Source organism: Lagopus muta, chromosome 2 (genome assembly GCF_023343835.1).
Source record: "Lagopus muta isolate bLagMut1 chromosome 2, bLagMut1 primary, whole genome shotgun sequence".
NCBI classification, from domain to species: Eukaryota; Metazoa; Chordata; class Aves; order Galliformes; family Phasianidae; genus Lagopus; species Lagopus muta.
In genome coordinates, this window is record NC_064434.1 from 6,270,655 (window position 1) to 6,296,719 (window position 26,065).

Sequence of the window (26,065 nt, forward strand, 5' to 3'; positions counted from 1 at the left end):
CCTGTATATAAATTGGAGGTGATTAAAAGAAATCTCTGTTGCTGGGAGTTACAGCGAAGGTAACAATGTGGGCAAAGGAGAATGATTGACAAGTCAGGTTTTAAAGTACAAATCTGAGAACTGAAAAGGTGGGCAACTGGTATTTTTATACCACATCAGCTGTCATTGGAATCTCTTGGAAACAAGAGGATGGAACCCAGGATTTTGTCAAAATCTGCTGTCTGCACATTGGTGGGGTTTTCACTCTCAACAGCTGTACCCCACTGGTGGGTGTGCATGTAGGGGCTGTGCAGATGTGTATCTGTACAGGTATGTATCTGTACAGGTGTGTACGGCTGCATTGGCCACGTGTACGTAGAAGACCAGCTCCACCTCAGCCTTGTGCTGCCATTACACCTTGGGATGTGAGATGGAATTAGGGCTGCTTTACATTTGTTTTCATATGTAAGATATATGGGGTAGACAAAATAAATACTAGTGGTGTATGTTTCGATCTGCTGCACTTTGACAAACAAACAACATTCCTTCTTCCCCTGGTACTGCTGCATCTCCCATTCCTCCCTACCCTGATTTCAACCCTACCCAGCCGGTCTCCTGTCCCGTTTGGTTAGCAGAGGCTGCACTGTGCATTGCTCAGGGCAGGGCTGTGCTCTTAGCCCACCTGTGGCTGTGATGTGGAAGGTGTTGTCCCATCATCTCGAGCAGCAGGGACAGAGGTTCCGGGTACAATCCTTTACTGTGTGCCTGGAGGTGTGCAAGGGACGTGCCTGCCAGCAGTCCCCCTCGCTGATGGGTGGCAAGCTCCCTTCCTTTGCCCTAAATGCGTGCAGCCACAATTCCTCACCCTGCTCCTGTCTGCTTGAAAAGTCAAATTTCAGTTACAAATCCGGCAATTGAGAGGAAAAAAAAAAGGGGAGGGATTAAGTAATATAAGCTGTAGGCATTTAAAACCTTGTGGGCCCATTCCTGCAAAGGAGCAAGACGGCAGGGACAGACGTGTCTGTCGTGCTGCAGCTGTGCCTCTTGGCCAACGGTGTTCCCTCAACACGTTGTCCCTCATTTTGCTGTGTAAGCTTCCACCTTAGCTTCTCAGCAGCATCAAGAGGGATCAGAGGAGTGCTAAGAACAGCCAGTTTCTAACCTGTCACTTGATCTGTGCCCACAGGAGGTAGCACTTGGACAAGCAAAAGCCTGCCCCGTGGCTTCTGTCTGACTGCAGATTCCGTTCCTTTCCCTCTCACTTCTTTTTGTCGTGTAAAACTACCTGCTTTATAAATGAATGTAAAATTCCGTAGTTCTTCAGCACATGGGCAAATGTGTATTTTATCTTCATGTTTCATTTTATGTTAAATAAAAGGCGTATGGTTTTATGGCCATTAGTGCTGCTAATGTTGATTTTTCAGTGATTACCTTTTGTTGTTTCAAGGGACCCCCACGAACAGCAGTGAACTACAGTTCTTCAAACTGGAATCACTCAACAACTCAATGCAGTCAATGGGACTGAGGTGCCTGTGAATGCATAGGAAGCCTGGGACTGCTTCTCACTGAAATATTACAAGGCTAGATATAAGGATAAAGCCTTTTATGTGAGGATGGAGAGGCTCTGGAACAGAATACTTAATATTGTATTAATATTGACGCCCCATCCCTGGAGACTTTAAAGGCCAGGCTGGATAAGGCGTTGGGCAACCTGACCTAGCTGTGATGTCCCTGTTCATTGCAAGGGAGTTGGACTAGATGGCCTTCAGAGGTCCATTCCAACTCTTTAATTCTCTATGGAAGGCTGTGGAAGTTTTGAAGTAAAATCTACCAGGAGAGGAAGCAACACAGTCTTGCCTAAGGTTTGTGCAGACTAATCCAGCGTAAGTGGTTTTCTGCTCAGAAAAAGTCAGGTGTCTCTTTAGTTATACCAATGGTACAGGAAATTATGTGGAAAACTGGTAGCAAAGCTTAAGATGAATATAAAATAAAGAGCTGGTTTAAAGGGTCTTAATATGGATAGGCCAGAAGCAGGAAATCACTTTGGGTGGAGGATTCTACTGAAATGTCTCAGTCCAGCCATGAATGTTGAAGATTTTTATCAGTGATATCAGCACCAAAAGTCAGGAATGTCCCAAGAAAATGGACTGATAACACAGATTTAGGAAACCTCAGCAATGTGCACACAGACAAAATTGGTAATCTGCAACTCAGAGTGAAGCCCAACTGCACACGAAGGTGTCTGGGGGCAACAACACAGCCTGCTGCTCCAGGAGTGGGTGCACAGTAACCGGAGCTGATGGGATGAGCAGGACCTTGACATACTAATTAATAACATCTTGTAATTATAAGCTGTCAGTGTGATTTAGCTATGGGGAAGGAAAAACAAAAAGTCCAGTTTGTGTATTGCCAGCAGAGGGAAAACCAGTGCAATGTCCAAGGCAATGAAGCACTTACTGTGTGCCTCTGCTCCCCTGCGTTCACAAATGACTGCTTCAAACTGGAACAGATGTGCTAAAGGACTTCAAGGCGACCAGGAAAGGACAGATAAATCCCTGACAGGTAACAAGCCAAAAAGTGCAAGTTAAAGAACAGAAGCTACAAAGGGTATCGTGGTGCATCTCCACCAAAGCATTGGGCTTAGTGCTCTAGGGAGCATTGGATGGACCTGCTATCCTAAAGAATAGACTTCTAGAGTCCAAGCATTTTTAATGAGCAATTTAAATTACTCTTTTCATTGACTTGTTTGCGTTAGTGGTGATGTCACATCATCAGCACCACTTTTCCATCAGTTTTGTTCTAATCTTTAATGGTTGTATCTCATTATTACTGTACCATCTCAGTCCCACAGGGGTTGGAAGGGACCTTTAAGATCATAGAATCATAGAATGGCCTGGGTTGCAAAGGCCCACAATGCTCATCCAGTTCCAACCCCCTGCTGTGTGCAGGTCACCAACCAGCAGCCCAGGCTGCCCAGAGCCACATCCAGCCTGGCCTTGAATGCCTGCAGGGATGGGGCATCCACAGCCTCCTTGGGCATCATCCAGTTCCAACCCCCTGCTACAGGCAGGGACACCTCCTACTACACCAGGTTACTTCTCGAGCTTTGTCTTCTCTGCTTTACTTCATGTAATTAATTAGTTGTTGCATTTTTTTATTAAAAGAATAAATAAATCTATAAGCCTTTGTTAGCCCCACTCAGGAAGGGATGGGATGGACGCAACCCACAGTTAGGAAGCAGTGCAGCCCAAAACCTAAGTATCAAGGGTTGCTGCCCAGAGAGGCTGTGATGCCCCGTCCATCCCTGGAGGTGTTCAAGGCCAGGTTGGATGGGGCCCTGGGCAGCCTGGGCTGGTATGAAATGTGGAGGTTGGTGGCCCTGCTTGTGGCAGGGGGTTGGAGCTTCATGATCCTTGAGGTCCCTTCCAACCTGGGCCATTCTGTGTAATTCTGTGAAAGGCTGTCCCTAGAAATGCTATTGCTCCTATCTGGTTATCACCAACGAGTGCCTGTTTCCTAAGCAATCCATGCCTTCCTACATTGGTTTTCCATCAGCTCTCCATGCAGCTCTTCAGAGTAATGAATCTGCTGTGCTAAGTGCCCTGGGACAGAGCTGTACAGAGGCCATCCTGTTACATTTGGACATTTCATCTCTGTTTTAACTGAACGCTTTCAGTTTAACAATCATCATCTGGTTTGTTTTGTTTTCTGCCAATTTGCAAAAAAAAAAAAAAAAAAAAAAAAAAAAAAAACCCCAAAACTTGTGAGCAAAAGAAATGCTGCAGAATCAATGTCTAAATATAGAGGAGAAGCACACCCATGGCTCAAGCAAGGTAATTATCTTGTCACACCAGAAAGGAACAAAAAGGAGGCTGTTCCTCTCTCCTGATCTCAGCTTCTGCTTTATCTCAGTTGCTGTGTTGGCTGTTAAGTGGGGATACGTGTGAGATGGAGGAGCAGCTCGGGACACACAGCTGGAGGTACATCTATCTACATGTACGTATGTATTCTCAACCCTACCTTTTGCTTGTGCTTCTTTTGGTCTGATCTTGTTACAGCCAAATAAATTCAGACTTAGAGCCTTCAGACCTCTGAACACTGGGCACTGGGGTTGTGGGAGTTCAAGTGCATGAATGCATAAATGCAGAAGTGCATTTGTTGTAGTGGTGAAGCATAGTTTTTTTCCAAATGGATTCACTGTTAACTCCACCTCAGGTTGAACAGAAAGACAATTTTCAGACCTGAAAACTGTAAATGAATTTTAAAGCACACATTGCCCCGTCCTGGTTTTCAGTGGGGCAGTTAATCTTCTCCACTGAGGCTCTTGTGGTGCTGTGATTTTGTACCTCACCTTTCTGACAGCCAGCAGCTCCCATCCGTGCCGTATTTTGCACCATTCCGCTTTGAAGAAAGGTTTTCCCTTGGAATGGCTCTGCTTGGAGTTTGCTGCCTCGGTGCTGGTGAGACCTCATGGCTGGTGGGCTGCTCCCTCTCCTGGGGTCTCTGTGGGTTAGGGTGGATGTCAGGGGAAGTTCTTTACAGAGAGTGGTGAGGTGCTGCAACAGCTGCCCAGAGAGGCTGTGGATGCCCCGTCCATCCCTGGAGGTGTTCAAGGCCAGGTTCGATGGGGCAGTTTGGTATTGCATGTGGAGGTTGGTGGCCCTGCCTGCAGCAGAGGCCGGAGCTTCATGATCCTTGAGGTCCCTTCCAGCCCCGCGCTGAGCTCAGCACGTTGAAACCTCATCTTCAAGTCCCCTCAGCGCCCTGAGGAGCAGCGCTCACAGCTCACTGCGCCTGCGCCGCACAACGGGAGCGCGCGAAGCCTCGCCGGCTGTCGATTGGCTGGAGAGCACGAGCGCTCCCGAGGACGGAGAGCTCGTCTGATTGGCCGAGGGGCGGTGCGAACGCACGCACGTCCGCCGCCGGAGAAGCGTCCTCTTGACGATTGGCTGTGACGGCGAGGAGGCGGGGGGAGGCCGGAGGGCTCGCTCATCCATTGGCTCGCGGCGGCGGAGGGCGGGGTGGGATTGGCCGGAGGACGCGCGCCCCCGCGGAGGCGCCCGGCGATTGGCTGCGCGCCGCGAGGCGGCCGGGGACCGTTGGAGCGGGGACGCTGAGGCGGAGCGGCGGCCGCGGGCCGGGCGGAGCGGGGCGGCCATCCCGGGAGAGAGGTGCGCGGGCACAGCGGGGCCGCGGGCAGTCGCGGGAAGATCCGGGTTCTCCGTCGGGTTCGGGCTGCGCAATTAGCGGGGCGTAATTGGAGCGGGAGGAGCTCACGGCGCTCTCGGAGCCGAGAAGCGGGGCGGGCGGCGCGGTGCTTGGCTACTGATAGACGCGGCTCGTCCCGCGCTCCGTGCCGGGTTCGGGTGGCAGCGCCCGGCCTTTTGGCACCGCACTGGCGGCCCTTCGTGCACCACCTTGGAGCCCCTCCTCTTTGCGTGCGACGAGAAGTTGAGTTTGAGCCCGAGCAGAAGAACCGTGTGGTTTTTCACGCAGCTTGATGGTGTTTTGTTTTTTTCCTCGCGTGGTTGTTTGTCTGTTTTTCAGGTTGTCCCTTCGATGTTGGCAGAATTTGCTGAGGTGGGCGCTGCCCTGCGAGGCTCCGTGTGCCAGCCAGGTAATGCTGGGCTGGGTGTGCACGGCTGTGTCTGTGAGCTCATCCACAGCACAGCGCCCTTAGGGTTGGAAGGGACCCTTAAAGGTCCCGCTGAGCAGGGACAAACACAGCTCCATCAGCGCTCAGAGCCCACCCAGCCTGACCTTGGCTGTCTGCAGGGATGTCACCATCTCTCTGTACAACCCAATGGATGTGGAGAGCCACGCTGCTGTGCAGTGCTCCCTTTCTTCATTGATTGGTGAGCCCCAGATGGGCTGGGAGTCACTTTGCCAATGGTTTGTGTGCTGCTTGAGAACACTGACAGCAGCCAAGCCACTGCTGTGAGTTTGGTTAACAGCTGTGCAGTGCTGCCCTTTAAAAACGCTTTGTACTTTCAGTTTTCTTATTCGTGTTCCTGAAACTGAGTGTGCAGTGGGTCAGTTTCCTTGCTCTGCTTTAGGCTGCTGTGGCCGTCCAGGCAAAAAAAGTTCACATTCTCATTTCCACATTGGGAAATTTGAGAAATGTTGGCTTGAAGAATTACTTGGGTTGTTTTTTTTTCCTCCTGTCTTTCCTTGGTTTGCTTTTCCTTGGTTAGTGTATGTGGTGCTCTACTGCAATGTGATATTACGAAGTAATATTTGGGCACCTCGACATTAAAGTGCTGGAGCAGATTCAAAGAAGGGCAGCAAGGCTTGTGAAGAACTTGGAGAATATGGCCTACGAGGAGAGACTGAAGGAACTGGGGCTGTTCAGTCTGGGGAAAAGGAGGCTGAGGGGAGACCTGATTGCTCTCTTCCAATATCTGAAAGGTGCTTACAGCAGAGCGAGGCTGGTCTCTTCTCACTGGTGACAGGATGAGGGGAAATGGCCTCAAGTTGTGTCAGGGTCAGTTTAGGTTGGATATCAGGAAACACTTCTTTACAGAAAGGGCTGTTAAGCACTGCAATAGGCTGCCCAGGGAGGTGGTTGAGTCACATCCCTGGATGTGTTTAAAATCCATTTCTTTGCGGTGCTCAGGGACGTGATTGAGCAGAGGGTTGTTGGAGTTGGGTAGTATGGCTGGGTTGTGATTGGACTCAATGATCTTTAAGGTCTTTTCCAACCTGAGTGATTCTGTGATTCTATAAAGTGCACTCAAAGGAATGAAGGTAACCCAGAAGCATCTGTTTGAGGCCGTTGCTTTCTGTGTTTCCAAAGGATATTTTAGATTAGTGCAGAGTTTGGGTAAAAGGGTGTTACTGACCAGCAGCTAGTGAAGATGGAAAGTATTAAACGCTGCAGGGCAGTAATAGCAGTAATCTCTCATCAGAACAAGTACTGTTAGTGAGGCTGGCTGTGCTGCACTTTCTCCAAAGGTATTTGCCAGATTGCCCAGTTCACCTTATGATTCCTGCGTCGTTCTTCTGAGCCTTGCAGTCCTGCTGTGCTTTTCTCTGCAGCTCCCAGAGGTAGCTGTCCCAGGCTGCTTTTGCCTTGACTGTACCATCCTGTTGCTTAAATCTTCCTTGGGATTCTGCTGCTTTTCTTGCAGAGAGTTCTTGTCTTCATTTTGCAGATCTACGAGAGCCCTATGAGCCCCCAGCCTGACTTGCTCATTACAGTCCTGTGTTGTTGGGAATGCAGATGCTGTGGTAGCAGTAGACACTCAGGATTGCCCCCAGCTCCTGCTTGCTTGCAGCAGGCTGCTGCTCCTCTTGCAGGCAGTTTGGAAAGGCAAACTCCTGCCGTCTGTGAGCTTTCTCATTCATCACGTTATTTATCAGTATTAACATGAATAACAATGGTGAACGGTATAGAAAACTTAGGTAGAAGCTGTGATGCAAAAAGAAGGGCTTTTGTGGCGTCACCGGTAAAACACAGGCTTTTTCAGTCAGCCTATATATACTGTGCACTCGGTACCACAGGGTGGCATTAAGAGTGGCAGCTTCCAATTCCTCGTAACCAGGATCCTTCAGGGAGGAGCTTCATGCTTCCACTCATCTGCTAGCTGCTCTTACAAGCTTTTTATTTCTCAAAGAAGGCTCCTTGTGTATCATTTCCCTTTAAAACTCCTTTTAAAAGGGAAGGGAACTCCCTTAGCACAGCTGTGGGCAGTCTGTAGGGTTGGTGCTGCCATTGCAGTTGCACAACACTTTGTGGTGTTAGGAAGGAGAGTTTTCCAGTTGGCAGAGTTCTCAGAGTTGCCCCCTGAGCACAGCTTGCTTCTCTTAGCATTATCACTGCTGCTTTTAACTTTGTGCTTTCAGGATTATTTGGTGATGAGGACTTGAATTTGTAACGCTTATGTTGAGTTATATTTTATGTTTTTTTTTCTCTCAGTGCCAAAGAGAAATCATGATTGTAAAGTGTACATTTGGTTTAGTGTTTAAATAGGTTCCTACTGATAACCTGTGGCTAGGCTTAGCTTCGTGGCTCTCTTGCAGTCATGTGGGCTTTCAAGGCTCACCGAAAGGAATGGAAGTGTTTGAACCTCTCAGCTGTGCTAAAGCAATGCACAGTATGTAATAAAATGTGCCAATGAACCTTATAGGTAAACTTAATTTGGAAGATACAGGAAGGGGCTTTGTAATGTGCTATCTGTTGGGGAGCTTTTGCTGGCCAACTTATGTATTTAAAAATGAATGGGGTTGCAATCAATACCCACTTGTATCTCAGTTTTTAATAGTTTGAGTATATGAAGTAGGCATTATTAAACACTTAAAAAGTTATTAAAGGAAAGCATTTTTGTTCTTGGTCCCTGTGCCCAACTTTTGTGCATCCTTCCCTTTTTGAAGGGTGCTTATAAACAGGAGGGGGAACGGCTGTTTATGAGGGTGAATAGTGATAGGACAAGGGGGAATGGTTTTAAACTGAGACGGGGGGGTTTAGGTTGGATCTTAGGAGGAAGTTTTTCCCCCAGAGGGTGGTGATGCACTGGAACAGGTTGCCCAAGGAGGCTGTGGATGCCCCATCCCTGCAGGCATTGAAGGCCAGGCTGGATGTGGCTCTGAGCAGCCTGGGCTGCTGGTTGGTGACCTGCACACAGCAGGGGAGTTGAAACGAGATCATCATTGTGGTCCTTTTGAACCCTGGCCATTCTGTGATTCTTCCCCAAACTTCTGGGGAGCTGATCTGACTGTACTGTACGCTGTGTGCTGAAGCACACAGTGCTGTCCTTAATAGCTTGTGGGTTTCCTGTTCGGCATGCTTCACATTTCCCTCTCTTCTGAAACTCTGTATGCAGATGTGCGTCCCTGATGTATCAACTGGTGCCATTCCCTTACAGCTTACTTCTATGACTTTGAGAACATCAGCTGCAGAGCTTCGCTGTTGCTCTGTGTCACTGCCTTTCCCTGCTCTGGCATTGCCCCAACAGATCCTGAGGGCACAGATTTGTTGCTGTTCCAGGCAGTGCACAAATAGTTACAATGTGGGCACTGAAACACTGCTGTGCTGAAGTGTTGTAGTCATCCAGGTAGACTGCAGATGTACCTGAGTGTAGATGGAGCAGGGCAGTGGGCCTGTCTTAGCACTGCTTTTGGTTCCAAACTGCTTGATTGCCCATTAACTGAAGGGAAAGATACTGTATCTTATCTGTGTGCTTTGTGCTCTGTCTTCTTTAGAAGCAGCTCCTGATCCACTGCATTCAAGTAAAATTAACAAACGCACACAGGGGAAAGAGTGATCTCTGAATGAGTGGACAGGCACTGGAATGGGCTGCTCAGGGAGGTGGTGGAGTCACCAAGCCTGGAGGTGTTCAAGGAGCTTTTGGACGTTGTGTTGAGGGACGTGGTTTAGTGAGAGCAATTGGTGATGGGTGGATGGTTGGACAGGATGATCTTGTAGGTCGTTTCCACCTTTTCCAACCTTGGTGATTCTCTGATTCTGCTTTTCTCAACTGCTATCCCTTATGGCTTGTGAAGATCTTAAGCAAGCATTTGAGCTTTGTTAGGGATCCGTAGTACCAGAAGGTGTGTGTGGTTCTTCATGGATGCTCTGTTCATTGATGTAGATATTGAGGTAACATATCAAAGTGTTCTTAATATTTCCATGCACCATTATTTATGCATTAATGAATTCCATTCAGGGTTGGGAACTGAGTTTGAAATTGTGGTTGAACTAGAAGAATGATCAGAAGTGTGTAAAATATGCTTTAAAGAAGGTGATGGGAGTCTGTTAGCGTGAGTGGCTGTTCTTTTTCTCTCCTTGAGTTTCCATTGAATGGTTTGGGTTGGAAGGGGCCTTAAACCTGTTAAATACGTGCCCCTGAAATAACTTCTAGAGCTCTTCTTTTTTTCCTGGTAAGATGTATGGTGAAGAAAAGAATCATAGTATGAATCATAGAATGGCCTGGGTTGCAAAGGCCCACAATGCTCATCCAGTTCCAACCCCCTGCTGTGTGCAGGTCACCAACCAGCAGCCCAGGCTGCCCAGAGCCACATCCAGCCTGGCCTTGAATGCCTGCAGGGATGGGGCATCCACAGCCTCCTTGGGCAACCTGTGCCCAGCTTTTAGTGGAGGACTTTTAGTGGAGGACTTTTGGTCGCTTACATGCATTCATGTTTGACTGCTGATGAGAGGGAGATCAGAGTTTGAACCATATGAGAATGGGAAGTGAAGAGAGGAGCAAGGAAGTGGGACAGCAGCATTATCACGTTTAAGATAAGACTTTAAGATCCAGAGCCACATCCAATTTAAGACTTTTAAGATAAAATAAACTGTTGAAAATCACTGACATCGAATGAAAATGGGAACCGTGGAAGTTTAGAAGCTGAAAGAAATGAACACGAGGATGCTAAGCAAACTTAAATTTAATCTTTCATAAATGAACTTGTATTTGTGTTCTGGGTAGCTGATGGGGCTGAAGCATTTGGTCATAAACAGTGCCTGATAGCGGTTATCAGATCTTCAAGTTATCAGAGCTTCCTTTGGAGGGTGTCTCACGGGTGGAATTGCAAAATAAAAACAAATGAAATATTTAAAAACCAATCCCAAAACAAAGGGAAAAAAGCAGCACATCCCTTCAATAGCTCAGAAGCTGATTTATTTAGTCCCTAAATTAAAGTAATTAGAAAGCAGTGAGGCAACAGCTGAAGTTGCAGATACGGAACCAGGATGACAGCATTTCAGGCTGTGATTTATAACGTGGCAGGAGATGCCCGTGGTGATGCTTGGGGAAGAACAGATGGTGTGATTTGGGATGGTGGCCGTGGTTGGGTCGGGAGCAAGGGCTGTGGCATTAGCTGGAGTTGGCTCCATGGTCAGACTCGTCCCACTGATAGAATCACAGAATCATAGACTGGCCTGGGTTGCAAAGGATCACAGTGCTCATCCAGTTCCAACCCCCTGCTGTGTGCAGGTCACCAACCAGCAGCCCAGGCTGCCCAGAGCCACATCCAGCCTGGCCTTGAATGCCTGCAGGGATGGGGCATCCATAGAAAAGGCGATGCCATTTGTCTGGGCCGTTACCTACAGCTGATGAGCTCCAAGAAGAGCGAAACCTTGTAATATAGGTCCTGTAGTATTGGCCTGATGAGGTCCTTCTGTGCTTGAGCTGTGAGTGATCAAGAAGCACTGTGGTGCCATCAGTGGCTGAGCCCATTGCAGCGCATCTAGGGGAGGAAAGCATTCTGGCTGTACCTTTTATTATGTCATTAGTTTTTTATCCAACCAGGCTTAAATAATGCTTGTATGTATTGTGGGCATGGGAGAGAATTTTCAAAGGTAAGGAAAAAGGGAGAAATGTGAAGAGCTGAATTATCCCATAGAATGTGGAAATGTTCCTTCCATCGCAGTATAAAATATAGCTTATATATATATATATATATATGTATATAAAGTAAAAATAATTGTCACTGTTGTATCTCTTAGCATGCCTGAGCATGCTTGACTTTAAGATGTGTAGAGCCCAGTCAGCATCAATACCTCTGCTGGCTTCTCTGCTAGGTGGAAGGTGAACTCTTTGACAGCAATGTATTCATCTTACTGATCTCATATCTGCCTCCTTGAACAAAGTTACTGCATCTTGACATAAAACAGAGCTGTACTGTGTTGAACCAGCACCATTCTTACGCGAAAGTCAGCACTGCTCTGCTGCTGCAGGGAGAATATCCTCTAGTTCACTGAGTTGGACTTGAATAGAGCACCTGCATGGCAAGAACCAATATGAAGACCAAAATGTGTAGAACGTCTTTGAGCTTGCAGCTTTCCATGCAGAGCAGAATCCTTGGAACTCTGGGAGCTGCCCAGCCAGAAGGATTGGCTGCAGATTCAGCTGCATTTGATTGTTTAAGCCTTTAAGGAAAAAAATGCGTTGGATTGAACCTCATAGAATCCTTAAGGTTGGAAGGGATCTCTGGAGGCCATCTAGTCTAACTTCCTCGTCGTCCTTTTTGCTAAGTGAAGCAGGGGCTATCATAATGCAAGTGTCCCCTCCAGACTGCTACAGGTAACAGAGCAGCTTGTTGAGGAGGAAATGCCAATGGAAGCTGTCCAGGATTTACTGTCCCATCACCATCACCTAGCAGGGTGGGTTACGTTGTCATACTGCTTTTCTGCTTTAAGGGGAAAGGGAACATTCTGCAAGAACAGCAGAAGCGGATGCTCGTCCTGCAGCACATCTGGGTGTGAAATTCAGATCTTTATCACCTTTTAGGTTTTCCATGATGTTTAAAAGGCTGATGGCAGCGTAGGTGGTTTGTGTCCAAGCACGTTTCTGCAAACGCTGACATTTCAGCCTTGGGTTGAATTGAGTGTTATTTAAACTCATGAAATTAAGGCCTGTGTTGCTCTTTATTCACCCATACTGTAAGTTCTGAAAACTTGCTGGTCTCACTTAGCACCTGAAGCCATTTGCAGACCTCCAATTTCCTTTCTGTTTCATTTGTGTCTTCAGTATTTACTGTGGCCAGGACTTCTGTGTCTTTTTAGTAGCAAGAGGAAAAAATGAAACAGGTTTGTTTTATACCATAGGATACAGATCTTTAATTGGGAAAGCATTGGGGCAGGAAAAGGGAAAGCAACACAAAACCAGACTAAATCCTAAATGCTTTTCAGGATAACACGCTTAAAAATGTTCTTAACGTGTGATCTGCAACATTTGCAGGGTTTTGGCTTCTAGCTTTATGCAGATAGCAAGAAGCATTGCCTGTTTCTCAGTCAGTCATTGGTTTTCAAGAGGTTGAAGTATCTTTCCTCTGCTTGCAAGTGAGGCATTGCTGTAAGTCCCTTCTAGGGACCCGGCTGTTTGTGGTTCTGCTGAGGCTCACAGGTCCTTCTGTACCTCTTTGTTCCAGCTTTACAAACAGGGTTTGTTGGTTGTTTTTTATTTTGGTGAGCAAGTGCAGGAGATGTAGCACTGAGGAACATTTTTAAGTGAACATGCTGGGCATGGGTTGACCATTGGACTTGATGATCTTGGAGGTCTTTTCCAACTTGTTTGGTTCAGTGGTTGCTGACCTCTTCACCTGCTGAATGTTTCAACTGTTATGTTCCCTTGTGAAAGACAGAAGATTAATTCTTCTTATTCATTATAGAAAATCATTCAGGTTGGAAAAGACCTCTAAGATCCCCAAGTCCAACCCATCCACCATGCCCACTGCCACATCCCCATGGTTCGGGAACACCTCCAGGGATGCTGACCCCACCACCTCCCTGAGCAGCTGTGCTACTGCAGCACTGCTCTTTTGGAGAAGAAATGTTTCCTAATAACGAACCTGAACCTTCCCTGGCACAAGGTCCTGAGTTTTGATTGATCAGGCTGCATTCATGTGTTTCTGCTCTTACAGTGTGGAGAGGCTGGCTTGTGTACTCAGATCTCAGTTCAAGAGTGTCACTGAGCAGATGGATCACTCATTGCTTGCACAGAGTACAAAGAGTAGTGGTAGATGCCCTAGAAGCCTGTACTGTGGTCAGCCTCAGCCTACTGGCTGTGAATTCTGTGATAGTGTTCTATGGCACTGGTAGATGAACGGCCTCTAGAAATCTCAAATCCTGGTACAAGCAAAATGATGAAGCCTCTATAGGGGAAAGGGCTGATGTCAGGGTGATATAATGACTTTAAATGTTCTGCATTGCAGCTTTAGGTTGGATGTCAGGGTTCTTTACAGAGAGAGTGGTGAGGTGCTGGAACGGCTGCCCAGAGAGGCTGTGGATGCCCCATCCATCCCTGGAGGTGTTCAAGGCCAGGTTGGATGGGGCCCTGGGCAGCCTGGGCTGGTATTAAATATGGAGGTTGGTGGCCCTGCCTGCAGCTGAGTGGTTGGAGCTTCATGATCCTTGAGGTCCCTTCCAACCCAGACCATTCCGTGATGCAGCTGTGACATTAGGACTGGTCCCAGCACTGCAGGAAACTGCAAATGGGAGCAGGTTGTTGGGAGGTGGGAGGAGGGGCATGCACTCAAAGCCCAAGGCCAGCAGTTGTCATGTCAGCCTGGTGGGTCTCGATGTTGCAGAAAATGCAGTGGTATCGTGCCTTGTGTCTTGATAAAATGGTGTCTATTAAAGCTATTTAGAAGACCGAGTAATTAACCCAACCCATGGGGTCCATCTGTTGTGGAATTTAGAGAGGTGCTGGCATTTGAAATAAAGCTGCTGGCTGGTGGAGCAACTGGCATTCTTCAAGATGGCATGCCTATGGAGATAAAGGGAATGTTAGCACTGAAAAATAGCTCCTAAGCTTGGGGCAGCGTTTGAGGATAGCAAGAAGGACGTTGGTTCCAAGTCTATGATTGTCTGAAGTAGGAAACAAAGTGTATTTCCAGATACAACCATGCAGTTATTTTCGTTTTATGAACTGCTCAGTTTAAAGGTCTTGGTGGCTTCCAGGATGAATGCATGTTGGGTTCTTTATCAGAGAATAATTAACAGAGAGTGGAGGACTGCTGAGGGATGCTGTTAATCAGAGCACATGTTAAGTGCCAAGACACAGCTTCTTTTTCTTGGGTGACATTTAAGCCTAATGAAATCTGTCTTGCCATTGTGCTGCGTGACGATGAGCCGGCCAGCTCCCTTGGAGTTGGTTTCTGATGAAGTGTAGAATGATTGTTAGGCATTTTCTTGTTGTTTTGTTGTTTGTTGGTTGGTTTCATTGTTTAAGTCATTTAAAAAACATGTTTAATTAGTTGGTGAATAACAACAGAATAATACAACTTTACACTGATGTTGAATTTAGTTGCTTATTGTTGTGCTGTGGTCGATGGAGATTCAGTAGTTGTCCATTGAGACTCCCTTATGAAGTAAGCTATAGAAAGTACTGCATTGTCCTGTGGCTCCTTCGCTCAGGATATGAGTCCCACTATTTCTATGCCACTGCATAGAATCATAGAATCACCAAGGTTGGAAAAGACCTTCAAGATCACCCAGTCCAACCGTTCACCTATTCCCAATAGCTCCTACTAAACCACGTCTCTCAACACAACATCCAGCCTTTCCTTGAACACCCCCAGGCTCGGTGACTCCACCACCTCCCTGGGCATCCATTCCAGTGCCTGACCACCCTTTCTGAAAAGTAATACTTCCTCATGTCCAGCCTGAATCTCCCCTGCCGTAGCTTGAAGCCATTCCCTCTGCTCCTATCACTGATGACACGAGAGAAGAGGCTAACCCCCAGCTCACTACAACCTCCCTTCAGGAAGTTATAGAGAGCAATGAGGTCTCCCCTGAGCCTCCTCTTCTCCAGGCTGAACATTCCCAGTTCCCCCAGCCTCTCCTCATATGGCCTGTGTTCCAGACCTTCTTTCATTGTTTCAAGACAAAAAGGGCAGTTTGTTTCAAAGTTGGGTGATATTCTTACAACTTTTGTTTCAAGACTACTCCTTGCTTCACCCCAGCATCGTGCTTGTAAGGATCTCTGAGTTTTACAAACATAAGCTTAGAAACTGAAATGTCAGAATTACTGTTTCCTATAGTATCACAGCTTGAAGAGGCATTGCACTGTCTCTGCTATGCAATGCTGTAGATATGAGGAAATGCCTGTTTTTCTCTACTCTTAATCACAAAATATCCCAAATTGGGAAGGGACCCATAAGGTTCATCGAGTCCAACTCTTGGCTCTTCTTTTCATTTTCCAAATCTAACCAAACTATTTTGGTTGATGAATATAATGATGTTGTTCACGTTAAGTTGCTCTTGTAACAGGAATTCTGGCGCAAACACTCACTGCCATTTTTGTCTTCAGAATGATTGAGGAGAGTGGGAAGAGGAGGAGGACAATGGCGGAGAAGAGACAGCTGTTCATGGAAATGAGTAAGTAGGAGATTGAAAGGTAACATCATTTATTCTTTACACAGAGCTTTGTTTTTAGGATTTCACCCAGTCATTTACATCTGGTTTCCCCAAGACCATTGCCTGAGCTGGTGAAAAGCATCCTGGGTGCTGGTCAGGAGGAGTGCAGGAGATGGGTAACAGTGCCTGAGGAGCCGTGCAGTGCTACACTTCTACACTTTGCCAAGCTCCTTTTAAAAGGAGCATTCATGTTTCCCATATATTGGGGCTTCTGAAGTTTGTAGACAGCTTGTAAAATAAATAAAGTCGGAAAGGGCGTATTTCACCTTAAGGTGCATCGTGATGCCCAAAGAGAGCCTGTAATTGTTAGTATAAATCAAGTGCCTGTCTGGAGGTAATCTCATTTAAAGAATGACACATGGCCTTTTAAAAAGATGTGAGCAGTTAGAAGTAAAAGATTGTGTGTGTGTTTGTGTGTGTTTGCATGTCTTTATGTTACTTTTCTTTCCTACTAAAACACAGGACTGAATGAAACTCCTTGCATTAGGCCGGCACATCCTATAATCCAGAATTTAGGTTGGTGAATGCCTTTCTTAAACGGATAATATACCGGTGCTAATGTTTTGCTGGAGGATTTCCAGAGCATCATTCTGAGTGTGGTTATAAGCATCTTATCATTTCAAGAATGGTTTCGTTCCTGGCCAATTTATAACTGCTCCCTTTCATGTGAGAGCTGTCTGGGTTGTATTCCTCCCTGCCCTCCAGCTTGGCTTATGTCTGAGGTTACAGTCAGATCCCTTTCTGTGTGCTCAGCACGTGGCACAAGCCAACACCTGCACTCTCCAGCCTACACACCTCATCTCTTTCTGTGCCTCTGCTCTGCTTAAGCAAAGGTGGTTGCACTGGCACATGAAATCCCAAATTGAATCTCATTGGGATCTTGTGAAATGACAGTAGTGCTTCTCCATTAGAAGAGCTTTGTCTGATAGATCAGAGTACTACATGTGTCTTGTATCTCCAGTAATCACCTGGTGATCATTTGGTACAGCTAGGCTTCTACAGGTAACTGGCATCTCATCAGTAACTGTGTGCAGCCATACAGTTTCTCTTCAATATTAATTTGATGAAGATTCTCGGAGTCACTTAATTCCTGCTTTGGTGCTCTAATTACATTGCATATTGGTGATACCTTTAAAGCTACTTTAGCAAAAGATTTCTTCTGAAGCACGCATGGTTGATTATAGTGTTGTCTTCAAAGAGGTCTGCTGGCAGTGTTTGAATCTGCCACCCAAGGCAAGGGGAGCAGGAATCTACTTGCTTGTTTTTAGTTTTGGCTAAATTGCTAAAAAATACTTGCAATTCCTCTAATTATCTAACAGAATAGATAATTCTTCCATCATCTGTTTATAGAAGGTGTTCTGCTGGGTTTTGCAGCTGTGGTTCATGGTGGTTTTTTTTTCAGTGGAAGTACTGGTGTGTGGACTCCTTGAGCTGCTTTCCTCTCGAAGGCACTCTTAACATGTTGGTTGGCAGATTGAAGGTGTTCATCTGTCTCGAGAAAGACAGCATGTTTCCTTGTGAAGATGAATGCAGAGGTGTTCTTTCTAGGAGATCTTCATTCATGGATGTTCACTGGCATTTAGAAGATTCCTCTTAGGAGGCAGAAGTAGATTTTATGACTTTCATCCACACTGAACACACCACCCGAGGGTGTGTTTGTAGATTTTGTATTATTTGTGGAGCTAGCAAGAAATCTATGTAAGCTGTTCTAATTTCCTGACCTGCAGAATATATAAAGTCATGGAATCATTCAGGTTGGAGAAGACCTCTAAGATCACCCAGTCCAACCCCAGCCCACCCCACCATGCCCACTGCCCACATCCCTCACTGCCACATCCCCATGTTCCTTGAACACCTCCAGGGACGCTGACCCCACCACCTCCCTGAGCAATTGTTTGAGTTGGAAGGGACCTTTAAAGGCCATTTGTTCCAACTCCCCTGCAGTGAACAGGGACACTTATGGCTTGGTTGGGTGCTAAGAGCCCCGTTATAGGATGGCCTGGGTTGAAAAGGCCCACAGTGCTCATCCAGTTCCAACCCCCTGCTGTGTGCAGGGTCACCAACCAGCAGCCCAGGCTGCCCAGAGCCACATCCAGCCTGGCCTTGAATGCCTGCAGGGATGGGGCATCCACAGCCTCCTTGGGCAACCTGTTCCAGTGCCTCACCATGCTTAACATAAGAAAAGCTTTTTCCCTGTATCGATGCAAAATATCTCCTCTTTTAACTGGGAACCATTTCTCATTGTCTATCACAAGGACCCTGCTAAAGAGGTCTAAAAATGAAATGCAGTGGCTGGTCCTTGGCTAGCCATACAAAAGGTTCTGATTGACAAAGTTTGAGAAGACTTATCATCTGTTCGAATTGTTTTTCATGTGTTGGAAGGTAGACCTAAACACTCTAATGGAGAATTTTGAAAGAATATTGCATAAAAAGCACAGAATGAGTTATTTTAGTCTAGCCTTGGATCTGAATACTTCAGCTTACATTATTTGTCCAGCTCATAAATCATTGAAGGGCTTGGATTGGAAGGGACTTCAAGGATCACCTAGTTCCAACCTCCTGCCACAGGTAGGGTTGCCAACTGTTAAATCAGATACTTAATCTGAGATAAGTTGAATATGCCACACTGCCCAGCAGAATGCTGCCCAGGTTGGCTCATCTGGTGCCACTCCTGGGTGAGCTTTGGGGAGCTTCTCATTGGAGCAGAGGTCAGTGCTCTCACTGCTCTTAGGAAATGCTTTTCACCTCATGTTCTCTGGTTTCAAGACAGCCTACAGGTCTGTGTCAGTCTTAGCAGGTGACGGCGTTATATTTGCAAATCTCTTACAAAACACCCAAAAGACAAAAAGACCAAACCGATCTGCCCGTCTCCTGTACTGATCAAATAAGGTGGCTTTTGAAATTTGCAGTTGTGGGTTGGTGAGCGTGGACTCAAAGGTTTGCAGATTGGTTTCTGAATTCAGAATGCTGCAGGAGGAAAAAAAGTTATCACCTTTAAGCATGACCCCGATACAGCAGCCACGTGCCTTCTTCAGGAGGATGTGGGTTTGTTGCTTTTGGGGTTGTTTTTTGGTGTGTGTGCTTTTTTAGAGGTCTGCATTCTTTGAGTCGGTTTTCCCTGTTCCTCAGTCCAGTCTTCATGGAGGCAGTGACATTGCCTGTCTGAAAGATTGCACAGATGTTACTTTTGTGCACTCCTGTGAGAACATGGGAGGTGCAGGATCCATGTGCACCCACTGCTGTGCAGCCAGATTGTTCGCACTCCTCCTTAGAACTCCACTGATTACAGGGCGTACACTGATTACAGCCACAAGTGCTGTTGAAATGTGAGCCAGTTCAGACATTTCTGTTTATGATTAATGAAATTTGCAAGGCCTGGACCAGTTGTTGGCTTCTTCCAGATCTGAAATGATCGATACCAGACTTAAGAGCAGTGTCATTTATCATTCCCACATCATTATCATCTCATCTGATCAGCCCAGGAGATGCTCAGATCTGTTTGGCCTTTGGCAGAGGATTAATACAAGTTTCAGGGATTGCCCAGGTTTGTAATGTTCAAAGTAATTGCAGTGCTGGCAGGAGCTGGTGGATGTGATGCAGACGGGTGACAGATAACAGCGTTTACATGATGTGGGATTGGCTGAAGGTACAATAAAAGTTTTAAGCATCTTGAAGTGGGAGATGTTGGTGAGGTTGGGGTTCTCTGTACTTTTTCTTCTGCTTTTTACCTGGTGTAGATCTGCTTGGGAGAAGGAAAACGTGCTCCTCGGGGGGGGGAATGGTGGGGGTGGCAATGCAGACTGTGGTAGGAGCATCACCCTCCTTTTTTTCTGTCCTTTGTGCACCCACCACCCAACAGCAGCGAGCTCCTCTTTGTGCACACTTGCAACTCAATCCAATTCTTGTTTCCATTTTGGGATTTCAGAGTTCTCATGTCAGTCTGACGCTTCCATCAGTTTGTAATACACTGCTCCCATTTCCTCATCTTGGTCATTGTCCCGTAACAGGGATGATGCGTGTGAAGAAACAGTCAGCATCACTTGTAAAGTAAACAAATAAGCTGAGTGTCGTAGGGGCAAGAAAAAACACAAACTTCTTTTTTATTCACAGGAGCCCAGAACTTTGATGTCATCAGACTTTCAACGTATCGGACAGCCTGCAAGCTGCGCTTTGTGCAGAAGCGATGTAACCGTAAGTTATAATCACTCTTTGTCAATTTCTCATGCAAATATTCTACCCATGTGAATTTGAAATAAAGCAGGAATAATCAACAATAATAAACAATACTTAAAATTAAGGATCATTAAAGAGGCAGTGATTTTTGACCGGTGTTTATAGTGTCTTCAGTTTTAGTTTCTAATGCTTAAAGGAAAACCTGAAGTACCTGGGCCAGACTGACATACTTCAGTGCAGCCAGCCCAGGACTGTTTTGTCTCCTTTCCACCATGGTGGAACAGAAGCCAGCAGACAGCTGGATGCAGCTGTGAGCTTGGTGATGATCACCAGCACAGAGGTGTCTGCATTTCACAGAATCACAGAATTACAGGGGTTGGAAGGGACCTCCAGAGATCATTGAGTCCAACCCCCTGCCAAAGCAGGTTCCCTACAGCAGGTCACACAGGTAGGCATCCAGGCAGGTCTTGAACATCTCCAGAGAAGGAGACTCCACCACCTCCCTGGGCAGCCTGTTCCAGTGGAACACCATCATGGCATATATATAGCAACCACAGAGAGCACTTGAAGTTTATGCCACGCTACTCACTGTATGTTTTCTTATTCTCTTCCATTGCCTTCCATGTTAAATAGTTCACCAAAGTAAGGATGAACCCAAGGGTTCTGTTTCCTTTATTAAACTGGACCAAACAAAATGCTTGGTAGACTATTGGAGCAGCTGCCTCCTACCAGTGATGAAACTGGTGTGGGAGAGAACAGGAGAGCAGCTGAGGAGTCCTGCAGATGTTTGCAGATGCAAACTGCAGCTCCACACATTCTTCATGCCTTAGGAAAAGTGGTATGCTTTTCCTAAATGAAAAACACTAACCATGCTTTTGAATTAAAAAGGTCTCTTAATCAGTAGCAAGGTATCAAGATCTGCTAATTATAGTGCCATACACACTTAGGGCCTAACTCACTGGTGCCATACATATGCCTTGAGTAACCTTTCATTTCCATATATGCATAAACCAGAGTGCTCTTGTGATCTTTGTCTGCACCAGGTGGTGATCCAGGGTGTGTGTTTGGTGTGAATTGGTGGTTTGGACCAATGGATTCCTGCTGGTCCTCAGATGTCTTACCCACTGCCCTGCGTGCTTTTCAAACACTGAAACATTGTCAAACATTGTTTAATGCGGTTCTGCAGATCACTTAGTGTGGTTATGGCACACTTTCACTGCGTTGTTAACAGTTAGATACCTGAACAGCTACAGTGGGATAATTTAGGGACAGCTTTGGAGTTCAAGACGTATGTTTATGAAGTATTTTTCTCTTGGCACCAGCTGGAAGCAGTCACAGTTTAACTGGAACATCAAGTTCCTTTTCTAGCACTGAGCTTTTAGTTAGTACAGGGATGTTCAACATTACAAACTGGTTGCTGTAGTGGATGTTGAATGTGGCTGATGTCTTTCTCAGAAGAAAATACATAATTTGGCTACAGCACTAGGTGATGGTGGAGGAGCATGTTTCTCCTTTATGTGGCTTTGCCCTCCTTTGAGGGGCAGAATAAAAGGCCCAGGGGACTCAGGGCACTGCTGTTGCTTTCGAGTATCTGGTGTGAGCTCAGTATGAGTATCAAGGCTCCATTTCTCACTTTGAAGATGAGTAAGTAGTGGTTGACTCCAAAATAAAAACTAGTGTCATATTCGGATGTAATGCCTTAGAAGTGAGATTGTGTGCATTACAGAATAGAAGTTAATTTTTTTTTCCCCTTTATTTTTAGTTCATCTTGTTGATATCTGGAATATGATTGAAGCCTTCCGAGATAATGGCCTTAACACTTTGGATCATAACACAGAGATCAACGTGTCTCGACTAGAAACAATCATTTCATCCATCTACTACCAGCTCAACAAACGCCTTCCTTCTACTCACCAAATCAGCGTAGAGCAATCCATCAGCCTTCTCCTCAACTTCATGATAGCAGCGTATGACAGGCTAGTAACTCTTCTAGCTGTACTCCTCAACTACTTTTCTCTTTCAGTTAGGTGAATGCTGCCAGCAACTGCATGAGTCTCTGGCAAAGTGTCTGCATGCTATTTCTCATTTTGTGGAATTGTGTGTTGCACAAACACTTCATATCATGGTAGTGCCTGCAGAGATTTACAGATCTACACTGCCACAGCAGCAAAGCTTTTTGTTAAAAATTGCTTTCTTGAGAAAGGTGAGCGAGTGCCTTCTGGAAATTGCAGCCTGCTGTGAGCTGCGTGTCTGAACTGTTCTGCAGGCTGTGGTAGGACATAATGTTAAACTCGTGATGCTGTAGCAATGTTTTGTACCAATGTAGCAAAGTGAAAGGTTTTTTTGTTGACTCTTGATCAACGAGACCATTTTACAAGGCTGCCTTGTTCAACATTCAGCTCGGATCGTATTATAACACGCTGTGACCACATAAAGTCTAATTCTTATTTGTTGACTGGGAGAAGTTTGTTTTCCTGTTCAGAATACTGCCAGGCACTCCCTCGTGTCCAGCTTTAATAAGTTTCCCTCACAGGCTCTTTCATCGGGTTAATCTGCTGATCTCAGGTACAGTTACCTCTGGGTTCTCTGAGTAGTAAATGGAAATCTTTCTCTGTTGTTAATGAGTTCTTTTTTCTTATCTTTCTCACAGTCAGCTGTTATCTGTTTTGTTTCTTCTGCTTTTGCCTTCTCTCTGAACAGCAGAAAACTGCTTGTGGCCAGGATGTTGACACAGAGATGAAGGAGTTTTACCTACAGCAACCGGGACCACTATGCCAAATAGTTGTTGTGCCTGTAATGTCCAAGTTTTAGTCATTCTTAATTCCTCTTCTTAAGGTCACCAAAGAGCAGCTAGAATTATCCTCCCCAAAGGTCCAGAACAATCGCAGTCAGGACAGTTAAAAACAGTGCAGAGCTTATAGTGGCAATACTGCTATGACATCAGAATCAAACCTTTATATTTTTCTGTTTAATGTGATATGATATTGATTGTGAGAGTTGTTGTAAAGGGTAACCGATGAGTTTCCTTATTCTGAGTCAGGTCACACTGGAAAATGTAGAATTTAAAATAGAAGTGGTTATGTTTTGGGGGACTGGCTCAAAAGATTGAGGCTTTAGTTAGAGATGTTTGTCTCCCTCTGCCCCAAACCTGCAAATTCCACCTCTTGTCTGCAGCACAAGCAGCCTGCTTGCTCCCAGCACAGCACAGCAGTTTCTGTTGAGCTTCCTCTATCTGTCACATGGTGTTGAGAGAGAAGCTGTGATGCTGCACTGTGTTGTGCCACGGGAAAGCCAAGAATGAGAGGAGAGCTAGGCTCACAGTCAGCTCATCCCTGAGACTTGTAGAACAGCACTGGTTGTGGTGCACAACTGGTGGTTCATACCGTGTACAGTAGTGAGTTGGGAGGAGGAGTAGCTGTGTTATGATATTCTTTGCTGCTCTCTCCCATGAAGCTCTGCCTGTGGGTGTTTGGCAGTGGTGGTGGCTCATTCCAGAGCCTGTTTTTCTTGGTAGCCTCTCCAGCTTTCTGAAATCCCTGACCCACGATTGGTGCCACACAGCGATGGTCCATTCTTTCTGATTTCACCTTTTCTAGAAATGCATTTGATTTAGCAACAGGTTTAGTTGCTTCAACTTCCTTGTTTGTTTTCATATTGTAACAGCAGCACGCAGTAAGGAGGAGGGAGAGGATGACCAACAGTCATGTGAGGAGATGAGCTGGCAAGCAGCGTGATCAGGATGGACCCTATAGTTGGCAAAGCTGGAAGGAGCTCTCGGAGTATTGGGAAGTGCCCACAGAGCAGCACTATGAGGAAAGCTGTGATGGCTTTTTTGGGAAATTGATATGACCTGGTCTGGTATTAAACGTGGAGGCTGGCAGCCCTGTGGCAGGGCAGTTGGAGCTTGATGATCCTTGAGGTCTCTTCCAACCCAAGCCATTCTATGGTTCTATAACTGAGTGTCTTTGTGAACTAACTGCCTTATATTGCATACAGAATGGGGAATAAAAAGGAGGAGTTGCAGATCTGAAATCATATAATAGCCCATGTTTGAATGGACCCCCAACGATCATCGAGTCCAACTCCTGGCTCTGCACAGGACCACCCAAACCCTATGGCTGAAAGCAGTGTCCAAGCACTCCTTGAGCACTCCTGGAGTAGCACTGCCTTTGCCCTGCTGGTCACAGTCTGTGCAATGCACCCCAGAGTCCCATTGTTGTTCTTGGCCATTAGGGCATGCATCTGGCTCCTAGTCAACTTTTGGTCAACTGTTGGCCTACTGTTGGTCAACCAGGACACCGCTGGCCTTTGTGGCCACAAGGGCGCGCTGCTGGTTCATGATCACCTTATTGGCCATCAGCACATCCAGGTCCTTCTCTGTCCACAGGCTCCATCTGTTTTAAACAAGTCCCACAGACTTATTCCTATCCTTCAAACTCATGAGTGTCACAGAAGTTTCAAAATTGTACTGAAAGTTCTGTCCTTTTTCCTTTTGGTAGGGAATTCAGCAGATGGAATCACATGGGACCAAAAAATCAATGTAGATGTTGGCAATTTGCTTACCTACACCTCTCTACCAGATTGCAGGGGGAGGATATTTTAATGTTATTTTCTTGATTAATAAACAGAATGTCAGCAGAAGCAGACCTATATCTGAAGGCACCGTGAGATATCTTTCAAGGATAAGATTGTACCATGTGAGGAGACATGGATGGTTCCAGTCACTTGTTCTTTCTTTCAATTAATTAAAAAATAATTCAGAGCCGAGAGAAGAGTGGCTGTAACAGAGCAAATGGAAAGAAAGGTTGAGACTCTGCTTTGAAGAAGCCTGAAATGGTTATTGAGATTTGCTGAGACAAGCAGAGACCAAGGTTTGAAGAGAATGGATCTTTTCAGACTTCAGATTTCAGATGCAGAAAAGTCTTTCTTGTTGGGTTTTGGGTGTTGTTATTTCTGTGGTTTGGTGGTTTGGCATAGCAGGAGTGCCAACTTTTTCCTTTGAGGAAACTAAAAGACAGAAACGAAGTAGGATAACTGCTATCTTTACTGTTTTGTTAACTTTCTAGCCTTTATACAGCTTAAAATAAAAAATTTGTCGCTATTTTGGTGCTGCGAGGCAGAATTACTTTCAGTGGTTTTACTCCTTCCTAGCATTTTCCATGTACTGGTCCTCCAGTATGGCACAGTGAAGGTTCTCTGTCTTCTATCTTTGTTGCTATGGAGGCTCATCCAGAAATTGGGAATCAGAGAGGCACAGTGTGTGCCTTTGAGCAGGCTGGTGCAACTGGAATCTGTTGCCAGTATTTACTGCAGCGTGTTTCACTCAGCCTGTCTTGGCCTGGTGACTTGCTTCCACCTAATTTCATCCTCTTCTGGTAACAGGGGTAACACACCTTGCTGTTTCTGCATACCATCGTGTGCTCAGTGTGCTTTCTCGTGCTTTCCACATGGACAGGTTCATTTTGTCTTGCTGATGTTAGACAACAATTCCCCATACATGCCATCAGTTTCAACTGTAATAAAAGACTGCTCATGTTATTCCTGTTCTGTGTGGTATATTCAAGGTATTAGCACTGGTATAATGTTACAGTAAGTAGCTGTGCTCGATCTTAGTTGTTAACAGTTATGTATTCCCTACCTACAACCTCAGTGTTTGTGTTCCTTCTCACTCTACAGCAATTACTCACCATGTACTTTTTTCCACAGCGAGGGCCATGGGAAGCTGACGGTGTTTTCAGTGAAAGCAATGTTAGCAACAATGTGTGGTGGCAAAATACTGGACAAACTAAGATGTAAGTATTTCCAATCAAAATCACAACAATTTTTGTCCTTTTTTTGTGTGTGTGTGTGGTGAATGGGCAGTGTTGTCGCATTCATGGTTTTTTTGTAACACATGCCATCTGCTGGTCACACAACAAACGTACTGAGTGTGTTATGAACAGCTTTTCTGAGTCCATGTGTTTATTTTAAAATCTCTGGCACTTACATGTAATTCTTCCATCCTTCTCAGTGGCAAGCCATAGTGTGGTTTATGGGATTTTCTTTCCTTTT

At 45.8% G+C, this 26,065-nt stretch overlaps 1 protein-coding gene across 7 annotated transcripts in view; it reads left to right on the forward strand.

Moving 5' to 3' along the window:
- Positions 1-5,040: 5,040 nt before the first annotated feature.
- DTNB (dystrobrevin beta) overlaps positions 5,041-26,065 on the forward strand; it is a 139,880-nt gene continuing 118,855 nt past the window's right edge. For all 7 annotated transcript variants that reach the window (XM_048937374.1, XM_048937373.1, XM_048937375.1 and 4 more), the window contains exons 1-6: positions 5,041-5,150; positions 5,527-5,596; positions 15,735-15,802; positions 19,952-20,032; positions 21,777-21,990; positions 25,721-25,806. In XM_048937374.1, the coding sequence (XP_048793331.1) occupies positions 15,736-15,802; positions 19,952-20,032; positions 21,777-21,990; positions 25,721-25,806 (448 nt within the window). In that variant the 5' untranslated portion in view covers positions 5,041-5,150; positions 5,527-5,596; position 15,735. The remainder of the gene's footprint in view (positions 5,151-5,526; positions 5,597-15,734; positions 15,803-19,951; positions 20,033-21,776; positions 21,991-25,720; positions 25,807-26,065) is intronic.